The sequence below is a fragment of the Sorex fumeus genome, unplaced genomic scaffold (genome assembly GCF_029834395.1).
Source record: "Sorex fumeus unplaced genomic scaffold, SorFum_2.1 ptg000093l, whole genome shotgun sequence".
In the NCBI taxonomy this organism is placed as follows: Eukaryota; Metazoa; Chordata; class Mammalia; order Eulipotyphla; family Soricidae; genus Sorex; species Sorex fumeus.
In genome coordinates this window covers 5,806,471-5,828,017 of record NW_026606150.1, presented here as the reverse complement: position 1 = coordinate 5,828,017, position 21,547 = coordinate 5,806,471, and the positions used below count along the sequence as shown (strand labels likewise).

The 21,547-nt window shown below is 44.1% G+C and overlaps 1 protein-coding gene across 1 annotated transcript in view; it reads right to left on the bottom strand.

Moving 5' to 3' along the window:
• Positions 1 to 606: 606 nt before the first annotated feature.
• The window catches only part of TOP6BL (TOP6B like initiator of meiotic double strand breaks), a 98,680-nt gene continuing 77,739 nt past the window's right edge, over positions 607 to 21,547 (bottom strand). Inside the window, exons 10-15 of the mRNA XM_056131577.1 lie at positions 16,821 to 16,971; positions 10,138 to 10,284; positions 6,458 to 6,579; positions 4,881 to 4,991; positions 2,177 to 2,275; positions 607 to 735 (exon numbers count right to left, since the gene is read on the bottom strand). Of these exons, the coding sequence (XP_055987552.1) occupies positions 607 to 735; positions 2,177 to 2,275; positions 4,881 to 4,991; positions 6,458 to 6,579; positions 10,138 to 10,284; positions 16,821 to 16,971 (759 nt within the window). The remainder of the gene's footprint in view (positions 736 to 2,176; positions 2,276 to 4,880; positions 4,992 to 6,457; positions 6,580 to 10,137; positions 10,285 to 16,820; positions 16,972 to 21,547) is intronic.

The window sequence follows — 21,547 nt, the reverse complement described above, 5'->3', positions numbered from 1 at the left end:
TTACAATTAATGGCAATGACCATTAGCGTGAGGGGGCACACACAGCGGTGCTTAGGGATTATTACTGACTGTGCTCAGGAGTGGTGGTGCTGGTGGTGCTTGGGGGACCATATGTGGTACCAGAATTCAAACCAGGGTTGGCAACATGCAAGGTAAGTGCCTTAGCTGCCGTACTTCCTACAGTCCTATCATATTCATTTTTACGTGGACATATGCATTCATTTCCCTTAGGTATGTGTGTAGGAACAGATGGCTAGGTTGTATGATCAAGTATATTTAACTTGGTTTGGGACCCTGGTGGTGCTCAGGGTTTACTCCTGGCTCTGTGATCATTCCTGGTGGTGCTTAGGGGACCATATGCTGTGCCGGGAAGCAAACCTGAATTAGTCGCATGCAAGGCAAGCACCTTAACCCTGACATTATCCCTCCAACTCCTATATTTAACTTTTTAAAAAACTGTTTTCTAAAAAGTAGTTGTACTATTTTATACAAAAATGAAAGAGTTTGCATTCTTCCACACCCCTGCTAACAACTCTTGCTTCTTTATCCAACCCAACAATCTGTCTTTTAATTGTGTTGCTTGGACCAGCCATATGGCCCCACCTGTCACCAGATATTACAAGAGGGCATAGGTGAAAGCTGCATAAGCAGGGGGCCATGGCACAAGCTAGGGGGCAACTGGAAGGACAGGAGCCATAGGAAGGAAAACGAGGTGGAAAGGATCTTTTCCGTGATCTGGAAAAGGTTGAGAAACACTGGCTTAAACCATTAATATTTAATATTATAGTTGATGACTGGGTTTAAATATATCATCTTGCTAATTTTCTCTCTGCTCATATGTTCCTTGTTCCCTCTTCTTCATTTTCTTCTTTTCTGCTTTCTTTTGGGTTGACTATTTAACAGACTTTTCTCTAGAGCATTATATGTTCGTAGCAAAACTGAGCAGAAGGTACAGAGATTTTCCATATACCACCTGCCCCCACACATGCACAGACTCCCCCACCAGAATGGAACATTTATTGCAACGGATAGCTTGACAATGACATGCCATCTTCCCCCCACTGGAAAAAAGAAACTCTGGCTTAAAAAGTGAAATCATAACATAGGTAAAAGGGATATACGTGACAACCTTTCCGTATCTGTATTACAAGCCATAATGCCCAAAGGAGGAAGATGAGAGAGAGAGAGAGCGAGAGAGAGAGAGAGCGAGAGAGAGAGAGAGAGAGAGAGAAGAAAAGTTCCTGCCATAAGGATGGGAGGGGGCAGGAAGGAAACTGAGGACATTGGTGGTAGAGAATCAAATGATTGAAACCCAATCATGAACAACCTTGCAACTGTGTATCTCACTGTGATTCAATTAAAAATAGATGGATAAGGTAAAGGTAAAGGCCCTCCCGTTGATCGTCGATTTGCTCGAGCGGGCCCAGTAACGTCTCCATTGGAGACTTTGTTGTTACTGTGTTTGGCATATCGAATACGTCACGGGGAGCTTGCCAGGCTCTGCCGTGCAGGCGAGATACTCTCAGTAGCTTGCCGGGCTCTCCGAGAGGGGCGGAGGAATCGAACTCGGGTCGGCCATGTTGGCCGCTTGTAAGGCGAACGCCCTACCGCTGTGCTATCGCTCCAGCCCAGATGGATAAATAGGCAGAAATTTTTAAAAAGTAAAATCAAGGGGCTGGTGGGATAGTACAGAGGGTAGGGCATTTGCCATGCATGCAGCTGACCTGGGTTCCATCACTGGTATCCCATGGTTCCAGCACTGCCAGGATTAATTGCTGAGTGCAGAGCCAGGAATTACTGAGCAATTCCTGAACATCACCAGGTGTGGCCCCAGAGCAAAACAAACAAACAAAACAAAACAAAAAAGTTAAATCAATGGTTTTCAATTGCGGATTCAAGGGCCAGTGCAGTCTTCAGGAATAAAAAGGTTGAGAATCATGAGACTAAATCACTTCTGCAATAATACATACCATACAGCTAGTTATTGGCAAACATTTAACTATGCTCTTAACCGCTATGCAATATGTTCTAGAAAGTTTTTTTTTTTTAACCACAGGCTTCTTGACTGAAAGGCTAACCCCAGACTGTACAATCTGAAGCACCATGATCTATGCATCCTGTATCCCACCAATGGGGAATATTTCCATCTGAAAACTGATTATGAATTTACACTCACCTGTTTCACTTCACATGAGGAGTGGGGAAGAAAGTGGTGCAGGATGATCTCATGAAATGCTTTGTCCAGTTTGGTCCCAAACTCCTGTGTGTCAGTAGCCTAAATGGGCCAGAGACAGAATGTGCTGAGTCCTAGTACTGAGACCAAGGGGGAACACCCATTGAATGTGAAGAGATTTTTGTATGTGAAGAGATGAGTAGGAGGGCAAACCACTGACATCCTCACATTGTGTGAGGAGTTTCCTAGGCTCAGAAGAATGAAGGAGTCTTGGGACACTTGGTCTGAGATGGGTAGTAGTGGCTCTTCCCATTGCTGTTACCTAAGCGAGATCCTTCCAACAAGATCTCTGTCCAATCTCTATAGGAGGTAACTCTCCCAGAGTTGCACTGTCTCTGAAGGAAACATTTTCCTCTAAGACAAGTTCTAAGACAACAGAGGATCAGTCAATAATTAAGGCTGATACAAAAACTTTACCTCAGATAAGTCAAGGTTTTTTTGGGGGGAAGGGGGGAGAGGCAGGGGAGAAAAACAAAATAACACTGTTTACATACATAGCATAAAATTGTAGAGTCATATTTTTATATTAAAGAGGACAAGAGTAATCACCTAATATAACACACTAATTTTACAGGTGAGAAACTGATATTCCCCGACCAAGGGGGCCTAGTAGCCCACCCCCAGACACTCAGACGGCATCTTCTCATATACCGTGCTATCCACACACTCCAGAAAGTTAAAGCTATGAAAAAATGCACTAGATGATAAAGATGTTCTAGCTTTAGCCCAGTAACCCTACTTAAAGAAATTTACTGGTAAATAACTCCCACCCCCTCCATGCAGGATATTCATATAACGGCATTATAAAAACCTACTAGTGAAGCACTATATTGGTAAAAATATATATATATAAACACTGGTGGAATGGTTTATTAAATTAGATTAACAGTAAAATATCTAGTAATACAAATTCTAAGACTACTGAAGTAGAGGGAAGCATCAAATTGTGTATGAAAATAGAATAACTTGATTATAACTATATAAATAAGAGGTAAGAGATAATATACAAAAATTTGAATTATAGTGGCAAAGTTTATTACCATTTAAATTTGTATTTTGTACTGTCTTTTCAAGAAAAATGTGCCCCAAAAGGAATCAGCCAACCTGGAATAAACATGTTACCACTCTGACAATACCAACACATATTCCTAAAATGAAGGAAAAACATTCACCTTCACTGAGATTCTCCAGGTACTCTGCAGTTCCACACTTAGCTCTTACATTCAGACTAACCCTGTGGGGGGCTGGAGCGATAGCACAGTGGGTAGGGCGTTTGCCTTCCATGTGGCCGACCCAGGTTCGATTCCCAGTATCCCATATGGTCCCCTGAGCACCACCAGGAGTAATTCCTGAATGCATGAGCCAGGAGTAACCCCTGAGCATCGCCGGGTGTGACCCAAAAAACAAAAAAACAAAAACAACACAGAGTGACTCTGTGACCTTCTCCAATATGAACTGATGAAGCTCAGAGAAACTGAACACAGGCCTGAGTCCATGGATTCAGTTAGTAAATGAGATGAAATTTGAACTTCAGCTTATACTTTCAAAATTTGTTGGGGCTGGAGATATAGCACAATGGGCAGGGTGCTTGCCTTGCATATAGCTGACTTGGATTTAATCACTGGCACACCATAGGGTCCCCCAAGCCCACCAGGAGTGATCTCTAAGCATAAAGCCAGCAGTTATCCCTGAGTACCAATAGATATGGCCCCCAAACAAAGAGAAAACAAAACTTATAAAGCCACTCCATATAGCACAGCGGGTAGGGCATTTGCCTTGCACACGGCGGACCTGAATTCAATTCCTCCGCCCCTCTCAGAGAGCCCAGGCAAGCTACCGAGAGTATCCCGCCCGCACAGCAAAGCCTGGCAAGCTCCCCGTAATGTATTCGATATGCCAAACACAGTAACAACAAAGTCTCACAACGGAGAAGTTACTGGGCCCGCTCGAGCAAATCAATCAACAACGGGAGGACAGTGCTACAGTGCATGTAGTATTATAGTTTGGTTATTCCCAATGTATTCTGTCACCTTGAGGTAACGGAACATTTTTCATCAAGGAACTGGAAGTCATTGATCTAATTCCAGCTCTGTTTGTAACTAGCTGTGTGGACTGAATTAAAAATCTTACATTTTTCTAATTTATGGAATAATACCTATATCACTACTCACAAATATTTCCTTTTGTGGGAGAAGAGGGTCTTGGAGACACCCAGTAGAGCTCAGGGCTTACTCCTGACTCTGTGCTTAGAGGTCTCTTGGGGGACCATATGTCTTTATGCAAGGCAAGCCCTTACTATCTCTCTAGTCCACAACGAATATTTATTTCTTTCGCATGTTTGTTTCGTTGGTTGGCTTGGGGGGGAGGGATCACATCAAGTGGTGCTTAGGGATTATTCCTAGCTCTGTGCTTGGGGGACTAATTGTGATGCCAGAAATTGAATCAGGACCAGCTGTGTGTATGGCAAGCACCTTAATCCCTGTATTATCTCTCCGACCCTCTGATCATTTCTTAGAATTATTACCACAGGCCTGGTACTCTGCAGAACCATAGCAGGATCAAATGAATTACCGTTTCTACAATCCCAGTACACATCACCCAGAGAAACAGAAGAAGTCATACTGAGCATAGCCAGTATCTTACTAACTTGCAGAGTCTGGAGACAGATGTTTCGAAAGCTGCTGCTGGTGCTCTCAGTCACGATGCGCAAGATGGAATTCACAGCCACCGAGAGGGAGGTCTGCAGTGTCTGATGAGCCTAGGGGATAGCGGGGGGCGTGGGGGGAGGGAACTAAAGTTGCTAATAATCACATACAGCTGGGTCAGAGACTTCCAAAGGAACCAAAGATTTCAGTCAGAGCAGAACCTCAGGAATTCCTCCCCATCCAACAACTCTTACTGAGATCATAGTATGTAGAGAATACTTAGGGATTGACAGCAAAACGTTCTTCCCTGTCAGAGAGCTGACAGCACAGATACATACCAGAAAAGACAAGAAATAAGACGCTGGGCAAGAAAACCAACACATTTATCTAGAAACAAAATGATTTATGCTCTGCTCCTTCAGTGTGGATTCCCCCACCTCGAAAGTGGGAAATGTGAAATAAGGAACAATTCCCAAATTAAACAGGATGAAGAATTCATAAGGTCACATAATAAGAGAAAATGGCATTATAAATGGCTGAAGCAATAGCACAGCGGTAGGGCGTTTGCCTTACAAGCGGCCAAAATGGCCGACCCGAGTTCGATTCCTCTGTCCCTCTCAGAGAGTCCGGCAAGCTACCGAGAGTATCTCGCCCGCACAGCAGAGCCTGGCAAGCTACCCGTGACATATTCGATATGCCAAACACAGTAACAAGTCTCATGATGGAGACGTTACTGGGCCTGCTCGAGCAAATCGATGAACAACGGGAGGACTGTGACCGTGGCATTATAAAGGAGTAGGGAAGAGGGACTAATCTAAGAGTTAGTTAGGGCAGGACAAGGGATGTGGCTCAGGGGTGAAGCCCATGCCTGGCTTGCATGAGGAATTCATTTGTTCTTGCCGCTTTTGTTTTTGTTTTGGGGCACACCTGGCAATGCTCAGGGGTTATTCTAGGCTTAAGGATCACTCCTGGCGTTGTTTGGGGACCATAATGGGGTGAGGGGGATCGAACTCGGGTGAGTCACATACAAGGCAAGTTCCTTACCCGCTCTACTATCACTCTGACCTGAGTCTGATCTCCCAAACTGTGGGGAGCAGGTGTCTGCGTGTGTGTGTGTGTGGGGGGGGGTTGAGGGAGGGGTAAGGAGGCAGGTTAGTGAAGCAGTAGCTTCAGGCGTGTGGGGAGGAGACATGTATAGTAAGAAAAAGGTACATCATCAGTCATTTTTCACTGACTTTTGGTTTTATCCCTATTTACTGAAAGCTCACCCAGTATCCAGTAAAACTAAGCAAACTAGTTACAGGGACCCAGATGAGACCATGAGTTCCTAGGCCAGGTGCAGTAATAAGACTAGCCTAGTGACAAGACACAAGGAAGAGGCATTCCAGAGGGAAGGGGGTCAGACCCTGCCTGCTATGTAGTTTAGCTATGATAGTCTTCATTTCCTCTTTTTTTTTTTTAATTGGGGGGGGGGGTGTGGTAACAGGAATTGAACCCAGGGCCTCACAACTCCCAGTCCTGTGCCACACTTGAGCCACCTTTCCCTTAGGGAACAGAAGGGCTGTGAGCACCCACTCACCTTGGTAGCCAGGCGATGCTGCTCCAGGGTGCAGTCCACGGTGAGCTGGAGGGAATTCTGCACTGCACCGCGGCTCTCCATGAGGATCCTGCTGAGGTGAGTTGTGAGCCAAGTGTGGACGCCTACGAGAGGGAGAATATGGGTGCCACTTCAAGATGGCCGTTCCTGTGTCAGGACTGGGAACAGGCATGAGGCCACTTCTGCCTATCCACAAATAGGTACTTTTATAGAGGGGGAAGATCCCCTAACAACTTTTAAACTCGCCCACTTCCCACTTACAACTGAAAGAAATTTTAAGAAATTTAAAAGGAGGAGTAACATTCTTTTTTGAAGAAACCAGTTAGAGATCCTGTTGAACACCTCTCAGAAACAAAAATAGACATCACATCTTATAAAGTGATACTGTTGCCTCCCAAGTAGGAGAGGAGGGGAGGGGATGCCCTGGAGCGGGGAGGGGGGTTATGTCTATCCAGCCCCTGCACATTCCTAAGAGCAATATGGCGCTGACTGTGGCAGTCACTGTCCCTGGCAGCCCGTCAATCCTTCCAGAGATGCTATGGCACAGAAAAAGCAAAGCTTACAAAGATGACTAAAAATTTCTGGTACACAATCCTGGTAAATCGGGACTCTCTCATCATTAACCATAATCTGCCCCACTCGGCAGGACTCAGAAAAATCAAACCACGAGAGTAATGGGCAAGATAAAATGTTAGACAACAGGCCAGTGTAGATGAGCCTGATCCCACAGTATCATGACAACCGATTCACCCCATAAGCCACCTGAATAAAATGTGTCTGAATCAGTATTTCTTTTTTATGGGTTCTCCTCCCTGGAGAGTCTGTTCATTGGTATTATCATGAAAAACAGTCAAAAGCTCGCTGGCTTTTCTTAGGGTAGCTTTAAGGCAGAAAGAATATTTCCTATTGTGAAGTACTATGCTTTTCTGAAAGGTAGATGGTCATGTGGCAATTCAGAAAGAGTTTGGAACTGGAGTCAGGAAAACAGATTCCAGATCAATTCCATTCCCAACTAGCAGTGCCCAAGTCACTTCACCTTTCTCACTTCAGCACCAGAAATGGCTTTATAACCTGTGCTTTCTCAGGGATGCTGTGCAAATAAACTAGGGCCATAGAAAAGCATGCTGAAATGGGCCTGAAATGTATGTTGCAATATTCAGAGGGAAGGTACTATTACTGTGGTATGATTCAGATTATCATTTTCTATAATTTGGGCCTAAGAATAGTCTCAAGAAATAAGTTAGGCCCCTTCTGAAATCAGACATTTAATTTAAAAGCTACAAGTTTGTTCCTAAAACTGATGATACCACCAGATGCTTTTATGGTTGTGGCAAAATAACAAGTTAATCATAGAAAGTTACCATGACAAGGTGGGCAGAAGGCCAATGAAGTGGTTTTTTTAAAGACACATGGTAACAGGCTGTAGTTCTGTACAATCTGTTTCCTGGGAGCTCTAGAGAAGGCTTTCAAGGATAGGAGAAGGAAGAAAAGAGAAGAGAAATTATCTATCTTCATCCATCTTTCCACAGCCACCTTCCCTCACTGTGTATCTCAGGCTAGTCCTAAAATATCAGGTATATGATTTATTTAACTTTTTAATTTATCTTTTTTAATTGTTTATGGGCAACACCTAGCATTCCTCAGGGACTACTCTGAGCTGTGCTCAGGGGTTGCTGGTAGCAATGTTTGACTACATGCAGTGTCAGGCCTCCTTTATGTAAAGCTATAAAGCATGCGCTATTGCCCACTGAGTGCTCGTTCTCTCTCTCTCTCTCTCTCTCTCTCTCTCTCTCTCTTCTCTCTCTCTCAATTTTCTCTCTCTAATTGTTTTGTTTGTTTGGGGGGAGTTGGGCCACATCTGGTAATGCTCAGGGGTTACTCTTGGCTCTGCACTCAGGAATCACTCCTAGTGGGCTTGAGAGATCATATGTGATGCCAGGAATTGAATTCATGTTGGCTACATGCAAGGCAAGCACCCTACCTGCTGCACAATCTCTCTTGCGCTGGTATTTCTACATTTACTAATGCATAATGGGCTTCTATTTAGTTCAACACATTTTCGAATATTCCTGATAATTCTGATGCATGTATATTGTGGAGCACAAAGCCGTGAAACCACTGCTTTACCTCTAATAGAACCTTTCAGCTAATACGTACTCATCATCTGTTAGGTAAATATCAAATGTGCCCCCCTGTAGGCCTGAATGAGGACAATGTCTCCCTTTCCAGATGTGAGCATCACATAAAACCATCACATCCAAACATCTCTTCATGCTGTGCTCAAGGTGCATCATGGCACGCTGCAGCGAAGTCAAGTATGGCTGATTACATTTCTTAGCTTCCCCTGGGAAGGCAGAAGGACACTGACCAGTTCTCAAGCTCAAATACACATCAGTATTACTGAGAAGCTTTCAAAAACACACTCAGAGGTTGGGGAGACGATTCAAAGGGCCCGAGTGCATGCTCTGTATGTGCAGGCCCAGGCTGCATCCCCAGCACTGCAAGGTCCCTAAGGACCACTGTGAGTTGCTACCCAGCACTGCACCAAGCACAGTCCTTAAGTTCTATGCTGGGTGTAGACCCCCATTCCTCTTCCCTAGGCACCACAGGGAGTGTCCCCAAAACATAAGAAAGCAACGGTAGGGTGCTTGCCTTGGACATAGCCAACCCAAGTTCAATCTCTGGAACCCCAGATGGTCCTCTGAGCCCCATTAGGAGTGATCCCTGAGCGCAGAGGCAGAGATCACTCAAGGAGCAATCCTTGAGCACCTCTAGATGTGGTCCAAAAGCCAAAAAAAACCCCCAAAAATTAAAGAACATAACAGAATAACAATAAAAACATTGATACCCGAATCCTTATAAGCTCTACACATTTTAGGAGGTTCCCAGGAGTCACCCATCTGAGACAATACTCATTCTACCCCACTCTAGAAGATACATTTCTATCAAGGAAGTGTTTACTGATTTCTGACCAAGTGAATCTTGTACTATCATCCTTTAATGATGCACCAAAAACAGATGTTGGGCACCTAGGATGGTGGATCAGGAGTAAAGCTCATGCATGTTCAGGTTCTGGGGGAGGGAGGGAGAGAAAGAGAGGGAAGGATAGAGAGAGAGAGAGTGGGAGAGAGACAGAGAGGTCTTTTCTATAGAGCATATAATTAAGCTATGTAAGCAAAAATTTCACTGATTTGTTGTTTCTGGGCCATATCTGGCAATACTCAGGGGTTGCTCTGTCTCTGCACTCAGGAATTACTCCTACTGATTCTTGGAGAGCCATATGTGATGCCGGTGATCGAACCTGGGTCGGCTCCATACAAGAGGAGCACCCTACCCGCTATCTCTCTTTCCCCTTCACTGACTTTTTTTTCTACAGAAATATATTTAATTCATATGTATACATCATAACAAGTATCCCTTTATTTATTCTCCCATGCTCTCTCTCTTTCTCTTATTTTTGGAGTCACAATGATGGTGCTGAGGGTACTCCTGGTTTGGTGCTTGGAAGACCATGTGGTGCTGGGGATCTAACCTAGATCTAACCTAGGGCTCCTGCAGGCCAAACATGTGCTCCATACTCTAAAATATTTCCCTGGCTCCCTTTCTTCATCCTCTTAACATTTAAGCTCTCCAAGCGGTTAGCCCCTTTCTCCTATACCTACCCCAGAGTTCCTTTTGCTCGACTGAAAATCCACTGTGAAAATCCACAAAGAGAAAAAGCAGCAAAGTTTGTCCTTGAGGGTCCATATGTTGAGTCTGACCACTTTCACTGGATTCCACCTGATAACTCACATCTGGAAGCACCAAATCTAGAGATAAGATAGCACATAGTATCCAAGATTAATTAAGCCCTCAGAAAGCTAAGTGAATAAAAAGCCTATACCCAAAGAAGGCCCTGAGATGGATCTAAATTTGAACACTCATCCCCTCCTAAATCTGTTTTTCTAGCCATACGATGGAAGCAAATAATTGTGACTCATAGGAAGAAATTCAAAATAACTGGGTGTGCAAAATGCAAACCGAAAGCACTCTTTAGAATTTTCTGGGAAGCATTATACAATAAATTTATTCATTCTTTATGCAACTTTCTAAGATAGTTATCATGAGTAAGAGGGAAAGTGGCAATGATAACAGTTAATGTATATCAAATGCTTACCCTGTGCCAGGTACAATACTAAATTCCTGTCATATACTAAATATTGGGTTTATTTTTTATTCTCCTCTCCCTCTCTTTTCTCTCTGATACTACACTGATTCCAAAATATTCTCTAAGCATAGTGCCATACGATATTAGTAATCACAGTAATCTAATGTCACTTTCTAGCACTATTGTCCTTTACATTATAAGCAGGATAATCCTAAATTCCACCCAGGTCCATGCAGAGATATACCTACATATAGATCTGAGTGATGTCTTTTAAAGCAATAAAGATGAAGATGATGACACATTTTCTACAGTACTCATTTTTAAAGGTAACTAGGAAAACGTAGACATTAAGAACTGAACAAAATGGAAGGAGATCATAAAAGAAAATAAAAAGAGGGCTAAAGAGATGGCTCAAATGGCAGGCAGGAGGAAGGTAAGAAGATGGATGGAGGGAAGGAGGAAAGGGGAGAGAGAAAGGGATGGAAGAAGGGATGGTGGGGGTTGGAGTGATAGCACAGCAGGTAGGGCATTTGCCTTGCACACGCCTGACCTGGGTTCGATTCCCAGCATCCATATGGTCCTCCTATAAAAACCTCCTATAAAAACCAGCTCCCGGAAGACAACAGTGCAGTCTCCTGCCCCCGCACCTGACTGTCCTCGCTCGCCGGGACCCCTTGGAGGGGAGTGGGTTGAGCTTTCCTCCCCACCCCGACCAGGGCTCCAGCAGCCAAAGACCTCCAGGACCAGCCACCACCATGCTGAGACCACTCTCCGCACACATGAAGGTACTGGCAGAGGGACAAAGTCACGCGGGTTCCGGGGCCGAGATCTCCAAGCCTACTCGGATTGGGGCCGAGCATCCTCCACCAGATCCTCCAAATTCCAGTAGGCGGGGGTCACACCCACCAACTGGCCCCCTGGTGGCCGTGTAATCCCATCAACGGCCAAGACTCAGAGACTATAAAAACCAGCTCCTAGAACCGCGCGATTCGCGGCCGCGCGACATCTTATTATGACATCTTATTATCTCATTCCTACTTTGGACAAACTGGCAGTTTACCGAATGTAGGCTGCCCACACGGCAGAGTCTGGCAAACTCCCCGTGGCGTACCCAATATGCCAAATACCAGTAACAATGCTGGGTCTCATTCTCCTAAAGAGCCTTGAATATAATCTCAGGGCTAGGATGAAGGAGACATTACTGGGGCCTGCTCGAGGCAATCGACAAATAACAGGATGATTTGTGATTGTGATTTGTGATATGGTCCTCCGAGCACCAGCACTGCCATGAGTAACCCCTATGTATCACCCAAAAGGCAAAAACAAAACCAAACAAAGAAGGGAGGGTAGGACCCTGTATATAAAATAATTTGGAGGCATGATATTGGAGAGATAGTATAGCAGGCAGGATGCTTGCCTTACCAAGGCCAACCCAGGCTCAATCCCCGGCACCCAATATGTTCCCTTGAGTACCACCAAGAGTAATTCTGAGAGCAGACCTAGAAGTAGCCCTTGAGCATTCCTGGGTGTGGCCCCCAAACAAACAAATAAAAAGACACATTCTTTCTTATTAAAACATCTTCATCCTTGGCATATCAAACAAAACAAAATAAACACCTCCAAAGATATTGTCCCAGGATGCCCCTCCTTTTATTACTCCTTCTAGAACAATCACTACTCAAGAAAGCTGAGCCTTGGGGGGCAGAGCGACAGTACAGTGGGTAGAACATTTGCTTTGCACGCAGCTGACCTGAATTCAATCCCTGAGATTCCATAAGGTTCCCAGAACACTGCCAGGAGTGATTCCTGAGTGCAGGACCAGGAATAACCCTTCAGCATCATTGGGTATGACCCAAAAAGTGCCCCCCAACTCCAAAAGAAAGCTGAGCCTTTCCTACATCTTACTTCCTAGGTAAGGTGGCAATCACTCCTTCAAAAAGCCACATCTCATCCCACTCTCAGCCCTTTTGGATCTCTTCCCTACTGACCATCTTCCTCAGAACCCAAATGACCAGACTGTTGTCTAAATTTCAAATGGCTACACTGTAGTCATTAAAGCAGCGTGGTACTGGAGTAAGGACAGATTCTCAGATCAATGGAATAGAATTGAAAATTCAGGAACAGACAGATCCTCAGGCACATGAACAGCTAATCTTTGGTAATGAACAAAAAATATGAACAGCTAATCTTTGATAATGAAGCAAAAAATATGAAGTGGAGCAAGGAAACAGTGATTCTGGGAAAACTGGTTAGTCACGCACAAAAAAAGTGAACTCAGACTCCTTTCTAACACCACGCACAAAAGTCAAATCCAAATGGATTAAAGGCCTCGATATTAGACCTGACTCCATAAATTACACTGAGGAAAACATAGGCAGAACTCTTCATTGACATTGAAGCTAGAAGTACTTTTCAGTGGGTAACACCAATGGCCAAGCAAACAGAAACAAAGATAAACAAACAGGACTACATTAAATTAAGAAGCTTCTGCATTTCAAAGGAAGCAGTGACCAAATTACAAAGATGTCCACAGATTGGAAGAAATTATTTACCCAGCACTCATCTGATAAAGGGTTAATATCCAAGATATATAAAGCACTGGTAGAACTATTAAAAAAATTCAACCCAATTAAAATGGGGAGAAAAGATGAGCAAAAGCTTCCACAAAAATGAAATACAAATGGCCGAAAGGGATATGAAAAAAATACTCGTCATCACTACCCATCAAAGAGATGCAAATCAAAATAACAAGGTAACACCTCACACCACAGAGATTGGCACACATCAAAATGAACAAAAACAACCAGTGTATGGATGTGAGGGAAAAGGGTCTCTCATTCACTGCTGGTGGGAATGTTGACTGGTTCATCCTTTCTGGAAAACAGTATGGACTGTACTTGGAATTGAAATTCTACTTGGAATATACCCTCCAAAGGCCCATAATACATAACAGAGAAAAGATATCTGCACCCCTGTGTTCATTATAGCATTATTCTCAATAGTCCAAATCTGGAAACAACCTAAGCGCCCAAGAACAAATGGCTGGATTAAGAAATTATGGTTGATATATACAATAGAATATTACTCAGCTGGAAGAAAAAATAAAATCATGACCTCACATGTCAACTTACCCACCAACCCTGCTCTACTGATTCACAACTAAGTCTCCAAAAAGATGCAAGACAAGTCACTAAAATTCACGGATACATCGAACTTTGGGCTGAAAACTCAGGGGCACCCTCAGGAGGGGAGGCTGGCTGAGTCCCCACCCTGCCAAAGTGCTGGCAGCAGCACTCACAACCCACGGCTGCCTCCACCCAACAGTCCAACTCCACTACCTCACGATTAATCCCTGCAGAGACACCAAACTGCGAAAATTCCAGGTCTACCAATTCTCAGATGGAGAACTCCGGGGTCTTCTGAAAGTAGGGGCAGGCAGCTTCCTCCCCACACCCACCCCACACTTCCAGAGCCCCCAGAAGCTGCACCCACAGCTCAGAGCCATGTCAACTCATCCATCTGCCTAGTTTACAAAAACTGAAGTTTTCATACCCCCAATTTCCACAATACCGACATCCCAGGAGGAGTGCACATTAGATGGGAAAATAATGTAGATGACAACAAAGCTCAACAAAAATAATAACACCGAAGACTCAACTAGCAACAAACACCTTAGTAAATCCTCAGACCCTGTAGGAAGATAACAATTTTCACAAATTTTTTTATACTGAAGTATTTTTGATAATTTCATTAGCCATCCAGAACCAGCCACAACCATGCTGAGACCACTCTCCACATGCATGAAGGTACGGGCAGAGGAACAAAGGCATGTGGGTTCCGGGGCTGATATCTTCAAGCCTGCTCAGATCGGGGCTGAGCATCCTCCACCCAGATTCTCCATCTTCCAGTAGGCAGGGGTCACACCCACCAACTGACCCCCAGCGCCGTGTAATCCCATCAACAGTCAAGACCCAGAGACTATAAAACCCAGCTCCTGGAAGCGTGCAGCCACGACATCTTATTATCTCATTCTTACTTTGGACAACCTGGCAGGCTGCCGAATGTAACCTGCCCACACGGCAGAGCCTGGCAAACTCCCCGTGGTGTACCCAATATGCCAAATACCAGTACCAATGATGGGTCTCATTCTCCCAACCCTGAAAGAGCTTTGAATATAGCACTTTTTTAAATCTCAGGACTAGGATGAAGGAGACGTTACTGGTGCCTGCTCGAGGCAATTGATGAACAACAGGATGATCGTGATTGTGAGCCATTTAGTTGTAAAAAACAGTAAAAAATAAATTGTGTGTCTGCTAAGGGGAGTGGTTGGGAAAATGGGGACAATGGTGGAAGACCTGGTGGTGGGAGTGGCATTGGAACAATGAGTGACCATAACAACTGTATTATGAAGGACTTCGTAAACCACAGTGAGAAAAGGAAAGGAAAGGAAAGGAAAGGAAAGGAAAGGAAAGGAAAGGAAAGGAAAGGAAAGGAAAGGAAAGGAAAAGAAAGGAAAGGAAAGGAAAGGAAAAGATGCAATTGGCTGCTACATAGATGGAACTGGAGACTATCATACAAGGTGAAGTTAGTCAGAGGGAGAGAGTGGCACAGAATGGCCTCAATTACATGTGGAATATAAAAAAAATAATAGGGCAAATAACAAATACCCAAAGGCAATAGAAACAAAGAACATGAGACTGGTCTTCAGTAGGATGTGGGGTTAGGGGGTGGGGAGTGGAGTGGGAATATGACAGGGAAGAGAACACTACATATAGTGGAAGGAAGTGGTAAACCAGGAGGAGAAGGGGGTGCTGAAAGGTGGTAAAGCGTATGTATGAAACACCATCAGTAACAGCAAACCACAGTGCCAAAAGTTTAAAAAAAAAAGTGCCCGTCATAGAGGCAGGCTGGTGGGCGGGGGGAAAACAGGAGGCACTGGTGGAGGAAAGTGGACACCGGTGATGGATGGGATTGGTATTGTAACACTGTTTTCCTAGAATCCAATCATGAATAATTTTGTAATCCACGGTGACTAAACACAAATTTTTAAATAAATTACATTACATTTCAAAGGGCTCAAGCAAACAATAGGCTCAAGATGATTAACTTCCTGAGAACCCCTCATTTCTAGTCTTACCATGCCTATATTTGTTGAGCATGATAAGACATCCAACTTCCGTCATAATTCATCTGACACTGATAAAACTTTATGCTCAACCCGAACACCACAGTCCTCTGCCTGGGGTTATTACTATATGGCTTATATGCCAGCCTTACATTTATGTGGTGTTTTAATTTATTCTAAGTGAGTCACACGAATTTTATCATTTCATTAGAAAAAATTTTTCTTTCACAATAGCACTTTCAAAATGATGTCACTGCTAGCTTACTGAGCTTTGTAAAGCTCAAGTCAGGGGCTGGGATGATAGCTCTAACAGCTATGCAGTCTTTGTATGTTGCAGCCCCAGGTTTGATTCCTAGCATTGCATGGTCTCTGAAGCACTGCCAAAAGTGAGCTTCAAGGAGGCTGGAGCAATAGCACAGTGGGTAGAGCGTTTGCCTTGTATGCGGCAGACCCGGGTTTGATTCCCAGCATCCCATATGGTCCCCTGAGCACTGCCAGGGGTAATTCCTGAGCGCAGAGCTAGGAGTAACCCCTGTGCATCCCCGGGTGTGACCCAAAAAGCAAAAAAAAAAAAAGTGAGCTTCAAGCACCAAATTGTGAGTAGATCTGGAGCACACGAGGTATGGGTCCCTCCCAATGGGAAGAAAAACAACCCAAGTTGACAGTTTCAGGTACAACAGAAACCCACTGACCCAGTTCCTAGAATACAAGTGACTATTCTAAGAACACCAGGACAGTAGAGAGAGAGAGAGAAAGGAAACTCAGCAACAGTGTGTAGCCTGTTGACACCTGTTGGTCTAATTCTTCATAGATCCTTAAGCTTGGCCAGACCCTGCTTCCAATCTCCAACCTAAGCCATAGAATGTCTGGGACTCAAATTCATACACAGTTTCCACTTATATTTCCCTGCATTGCTCTACTGTTATCCAGGTTTATTCATGTGTGTATACAGAGAAGGAAGAACAAGAAGACGGAAAAGGATAGAAAAATGTGTAAAAGAGGAAAAAGAGGGAGGGAAGAGAGAGGAAGATGGAAGAGAAGGGGGAAGGGGAAGGAAGGGAAGACATACATACCTCTGTCCAAGTTGCAGTCCAAATTTGGCACCATACACAAATGGTACTTCTTCCAGTCAATGAAATAAGAGGCATCTCTGAAGACAGTAGTAGCTGTCTGCTCCTGACTTGGCAGTATCAGAGGAAGGCCTGAAGGTCCATACAGAAATATGTAGTGCTATTAAAGAAAACCAACAATTTCTAGTTTCTTATAAGTATATATTCCTTTACACATAACACTGTTATGACCTGGTTCACTCTCCTAGAAAAAATCTTGTGAGCTAGGCAATTACATATTAAGCCTTTACCACACTGAGGATATTGTCAGGCACCAAAGACAGATCCATTAGAACCCGCAGAATCTTATTCTGGGTTTACCATGTGGACTCTATGTATTGTACTGGAGAATTCATTTATTTATTAGCCTACCCATTCAGCCACAGATCTGAATTTAGCCTACCCATTTAGCCATAGGCTAAACGCTGTACTCAATTCTGGGGATACAATGAATATTCCAAGTTAATACCTACCTTCAAGTGTTACCATTTGTACAGGAGACTCATAGAAAAGCCAGTTGACTGCACTACAGTATAGCATGCTTTATTAGCTTTGGGGGCCACACATGGCTGTGCTTACTCCTGGCTTGTACTCAGCGATCACTTCTGGCAGGTTCAGGGGACCGTATGTGGTACTGGACATTGAACCAGGGTGGCAGCCCAAGTGGCTGCACGCAAGGCAAGTGTCTTACCTCCTATATTATCTCTGAACTGCCAATGTAATGGGTTTTAGAGGTATATCTTCCAGTAAGTACTTGGGTCTATTTCGATAGAGAACACTTTTTCCTCACCTTTTCTAACCCTATTCTCTGACCAAGACCAAGGAGAGCTGGGTCCTGGAATGGTCGCCTTCTCTTGACTTCTGTTACTTCTCATTCTCCCTATCACCCCAGGTTTCTCCTCTTGACAATGCTGACACTTGGGCCAGAGAATTCTTTGTGAGAGGTTGTCCTGCACACATTGTAGGATGCTTAGCAGCACCCCTGCTCTCTGCCTGCCAGATGACAATTATATCCTCCCTCCCATCACATAACTGAGAGTTTCAGACACAGCTAAAACAGCTTCGAGGTAACAGTGACTCAGTTTAAAACCATGGCCTAGGGGCAAGAGAGATAGTACAGTGGGTAGGGCACTTGTTTTGCACAGGGCTGACCCAAATTTGATCTCCAGCACCACATACAGCACCTGAGCACTGATGGGTGTGGCGCCAAAACAAACAAATAAAGGCTATGGCCTAATCATTCCTATCCCCTAACCAGAGCTAAAGAGATAATAATGTTTTGGGTCACACCAGTGGTTCTCAAGACTTCCTTCCAGCTCTGTGCTCAGGGATCACTTTTGAAGGGCTTGGGGGACCATATAGTCGCCAGGGATCAAACCTGGGTAAGTCCTGTGCAAGGTATGAGCCATACTTGCTGAACTATCACTCCAGTCCCAAGATCACAGTATACTTTTTTTTGGGGGGGAGGGGTCACACCCGGCGATGCTCAGGGGTTACTCCTGGCTCTGCACTCAGGAATGACTCCTGGCGGTGCTCAGAGGGCCATATGGGAGGCTGGGAATTGAACCCCGGTTGGCCGCGTGCAGGGCAAATGCCCTACCCTCTGTGCTATCACTTCAGCCCCCCAATCACAGTATATTTTTATCTACTGTTTTTCCTCCTTTTTTAATCCAGGGGGTGGTTCTCGGGAACCTGTAGAAACCATGTGGTACCAAGGATCAAACCCAGGTTTTTAGCATGCATACACTCCAGCTCTTTAAATTATCTCCCTGGGTTTTATTTATTTATTTGCTTGTGGTGCAAGGGATCTAACCCTGGCAGGTATCATGCAAGAAAGCCATGCACTTTACGATTAAGCCACATCCCTGGCCCTTTCATCCTATTTTTAATAGGGTAAATTTGAGGCATTAATCGTGAAGATCAAAAATCCTCACCCAGGGCTGGAGAGATAGCACAGCAGGTAGGGCGTTTGCCTTGCACACACGCAGCCAACCCGGGTTCGATTCCCAGCATCCCATATGGTCCCCTGAGCACCACCGGGAGTAACTCCTGAGTGCAGAGCCAGGAGTAACTCCTGTGCATTGCCGGGTGTGACCCAAAAAGCAAAAAAAAAAAAAAAATTCTCACCCAAAAGGCTTTGGTCCATTATGGAAAGTAACAGCAAAACAAAGAGGATCAGAGAGTCCATGAGTGAAGTCTCCATCATAGATCCAAGTAGGCATTACTTAATACAGGTGCTAAGGCAACACATCAGAGCCAGGGGAATTTTCAGAGGCTGCAAACTCAGAATCTAAGATTGCAGTATCTAGTATTGTTCTTAGTGGGTCATGGCACAACCCACTATGCTCAGGGGTTATTTATTACTGGCTCTGCACCCAGGGATTACTTCTGGTGGGTACGAGGGACCATATGGGGTGCCAGAGATCAAACTTAGGTCAGACACATGCAAGGTAATCTCCTTACCTGCTGCACCACCAGCTCCTGTTAAGAGTGAACTATCTAAAGAGTCTAAATGCAATGTTATTTTTTCTTACTGCTATGGTTGGGTTTTACTCTACTTCGTTTATTTCCATTTGTTCCTTGTGTTAATCTTTTTCATGATTCCTTTCCTTCTTTTCTACTTTTAGATTCTATTTCAGATTGGGTATATTTTATATTTAATTTTACTCCCACATCTGGTTTGTTAGTTGTAATTCTTTGTTGTGTTAACTTGGGAGTTGTTTTAATTTACCAGTCTACTTCCAAAGGATATTCTAACAGTTCACACATATATAGTATGAGAATCTTTCAGTAATATGCTTCTATTTCACTTTTATTTACCCACTCTTGGTCTTTCTACTATCGTCTCATTTCCCTTCCACCTGAAGAAATGTAGACTGTTGTTATTTGTATATACAGTGGGGGTGACCTCCCAAGCAATGCTCAGGAGGTTCTCGTGATTCTCAGCTGACCAGGCAGTGCAAGGACCAGAGAGTGCCCAGGAGCCACTTGACCTATCATGTGGGTCAGTGCTGTGGTGCCCTAAGCCCAGGGACCACTAGGGCAATACTTCATCCAACCTTTGTCTTAAAGAGGAGGCCTTGTATAAATTGTCTAATTTTTCACTTTCAGGAACTGAAATCTCACCAGAGTTTTCATAGCTGGCTAATCCCTCCACTAAGACATCGCTTCCCTAGAGTCTTTGTGGAGCCCAGAATTTTTCCCCCTTTTCTTTTACCAAGGAATTAAGTGGACATTCATCCAAAAGTTGTCTGAAATCAGATTGGGCAGAGAGGCAGCGGACCTAGCCCTGGTATTAAGTGAAGATACCCCCTTCTGCATTCCCTACAGGCTTCTCCCCAGAAGCTCCCTAGAGGGGACCACATGGGTCCCTGCAACCCTGTGGATGGCAGGAACTTCATCTCACGGCACCCCCTTTTTTGCCTCTGTAATGGCTGCCCTGCAACTGTCCCCACAACCCCAGGAGAAAGACAGTGAGTTCTTCACTGAGGGTCTGCATCACCTACCAGATACTCTGATGGCCATGAAATGATTGGGGGACTCATTATTCCCTCTCTTTATTTGCTTATTTTTTATCTTCACTGCATCAATAACCACCTCATACCTACTTATTTATCAAATTTTCCAACTAAAATTATCTAGGAAAAATTAAAAAAGAGGATGGAAAATTTGTCTTATTCTCTGTGGTGAACAGAAGCAGGAAGAAACTGAACAAGCAGAAAGAAACTCATATTTTACGTTATACTCTTCATTATGACCTATAAATTAAGAAAAGACATGTTTGAGACTAGAGAGATAGTACAGCAGGTAGGGCTCTTGCCTTGCACATAGTTGGCCTAAATTCAATCCCTGAGCCCGCCAGGAATGATCCCCGAGAACAAAGACAGGAGTAAGCCCTAAGCACTGCTGGGTGTGACCCAAAAACCAAAAATGGAAAAAACTGCCATGTTTTGGCCCAGAGAAATAGCACAGTGGGTAAAGAGCTTGCATGTGGTCAACTTAGGTTTAATTTCCAGCACCTCATATGATTTCCTGAGCACTATCAGGAGTGATCCATGAACACAGAGCCGGGAGTGATTCCTGAGCACGGAGCCAGGAGTAATCCCTAAGTACTGCTCAGTGTGGTCAAAACCCAGAAAAACAAAAGAAAAGGCATGTTTTTAAATACAAAATAATGTCCGCGCAGAGACTTTTTCAACATTCTGCTCCTTTCTCATCCCTGAAAGATGGTCTTAGCTGATGTTTATCATCGTATGACCTTGACTCTTTGACCCTTCTGCTACTCTTGTTCCTTCTACCCTCTTATACCTCATTTACTCTGATACCTTCAATCCTAAAATAATGAACTACCTCCCGCATCATACTGATTTCTCCCAGAAGCCTCTTCTTTCCATGATCATTGCTTTCACCTCAGGCTCTCATTTTCTCTGACCCAGTTTACTTACTCGTTTGCTTATTGATAAACAATAAACTTACCAACTTCTCTCTCCCAGTCACCCTGTATAATAAATACTGTGAGAAAATAAAACATTCCATGGCTTTCCATATGCAGAGAAGAAAGTTCACACTCCTTAGTGTGGTGCTAAAGATCCACTACATTTAATGCCAAACTACTGTTCCAGCCTCGTCTCCCCCTGGCACCATTCATCCTATGCTTTAGACAAGTTGGATCATAAGGAAAGTGCATGGCA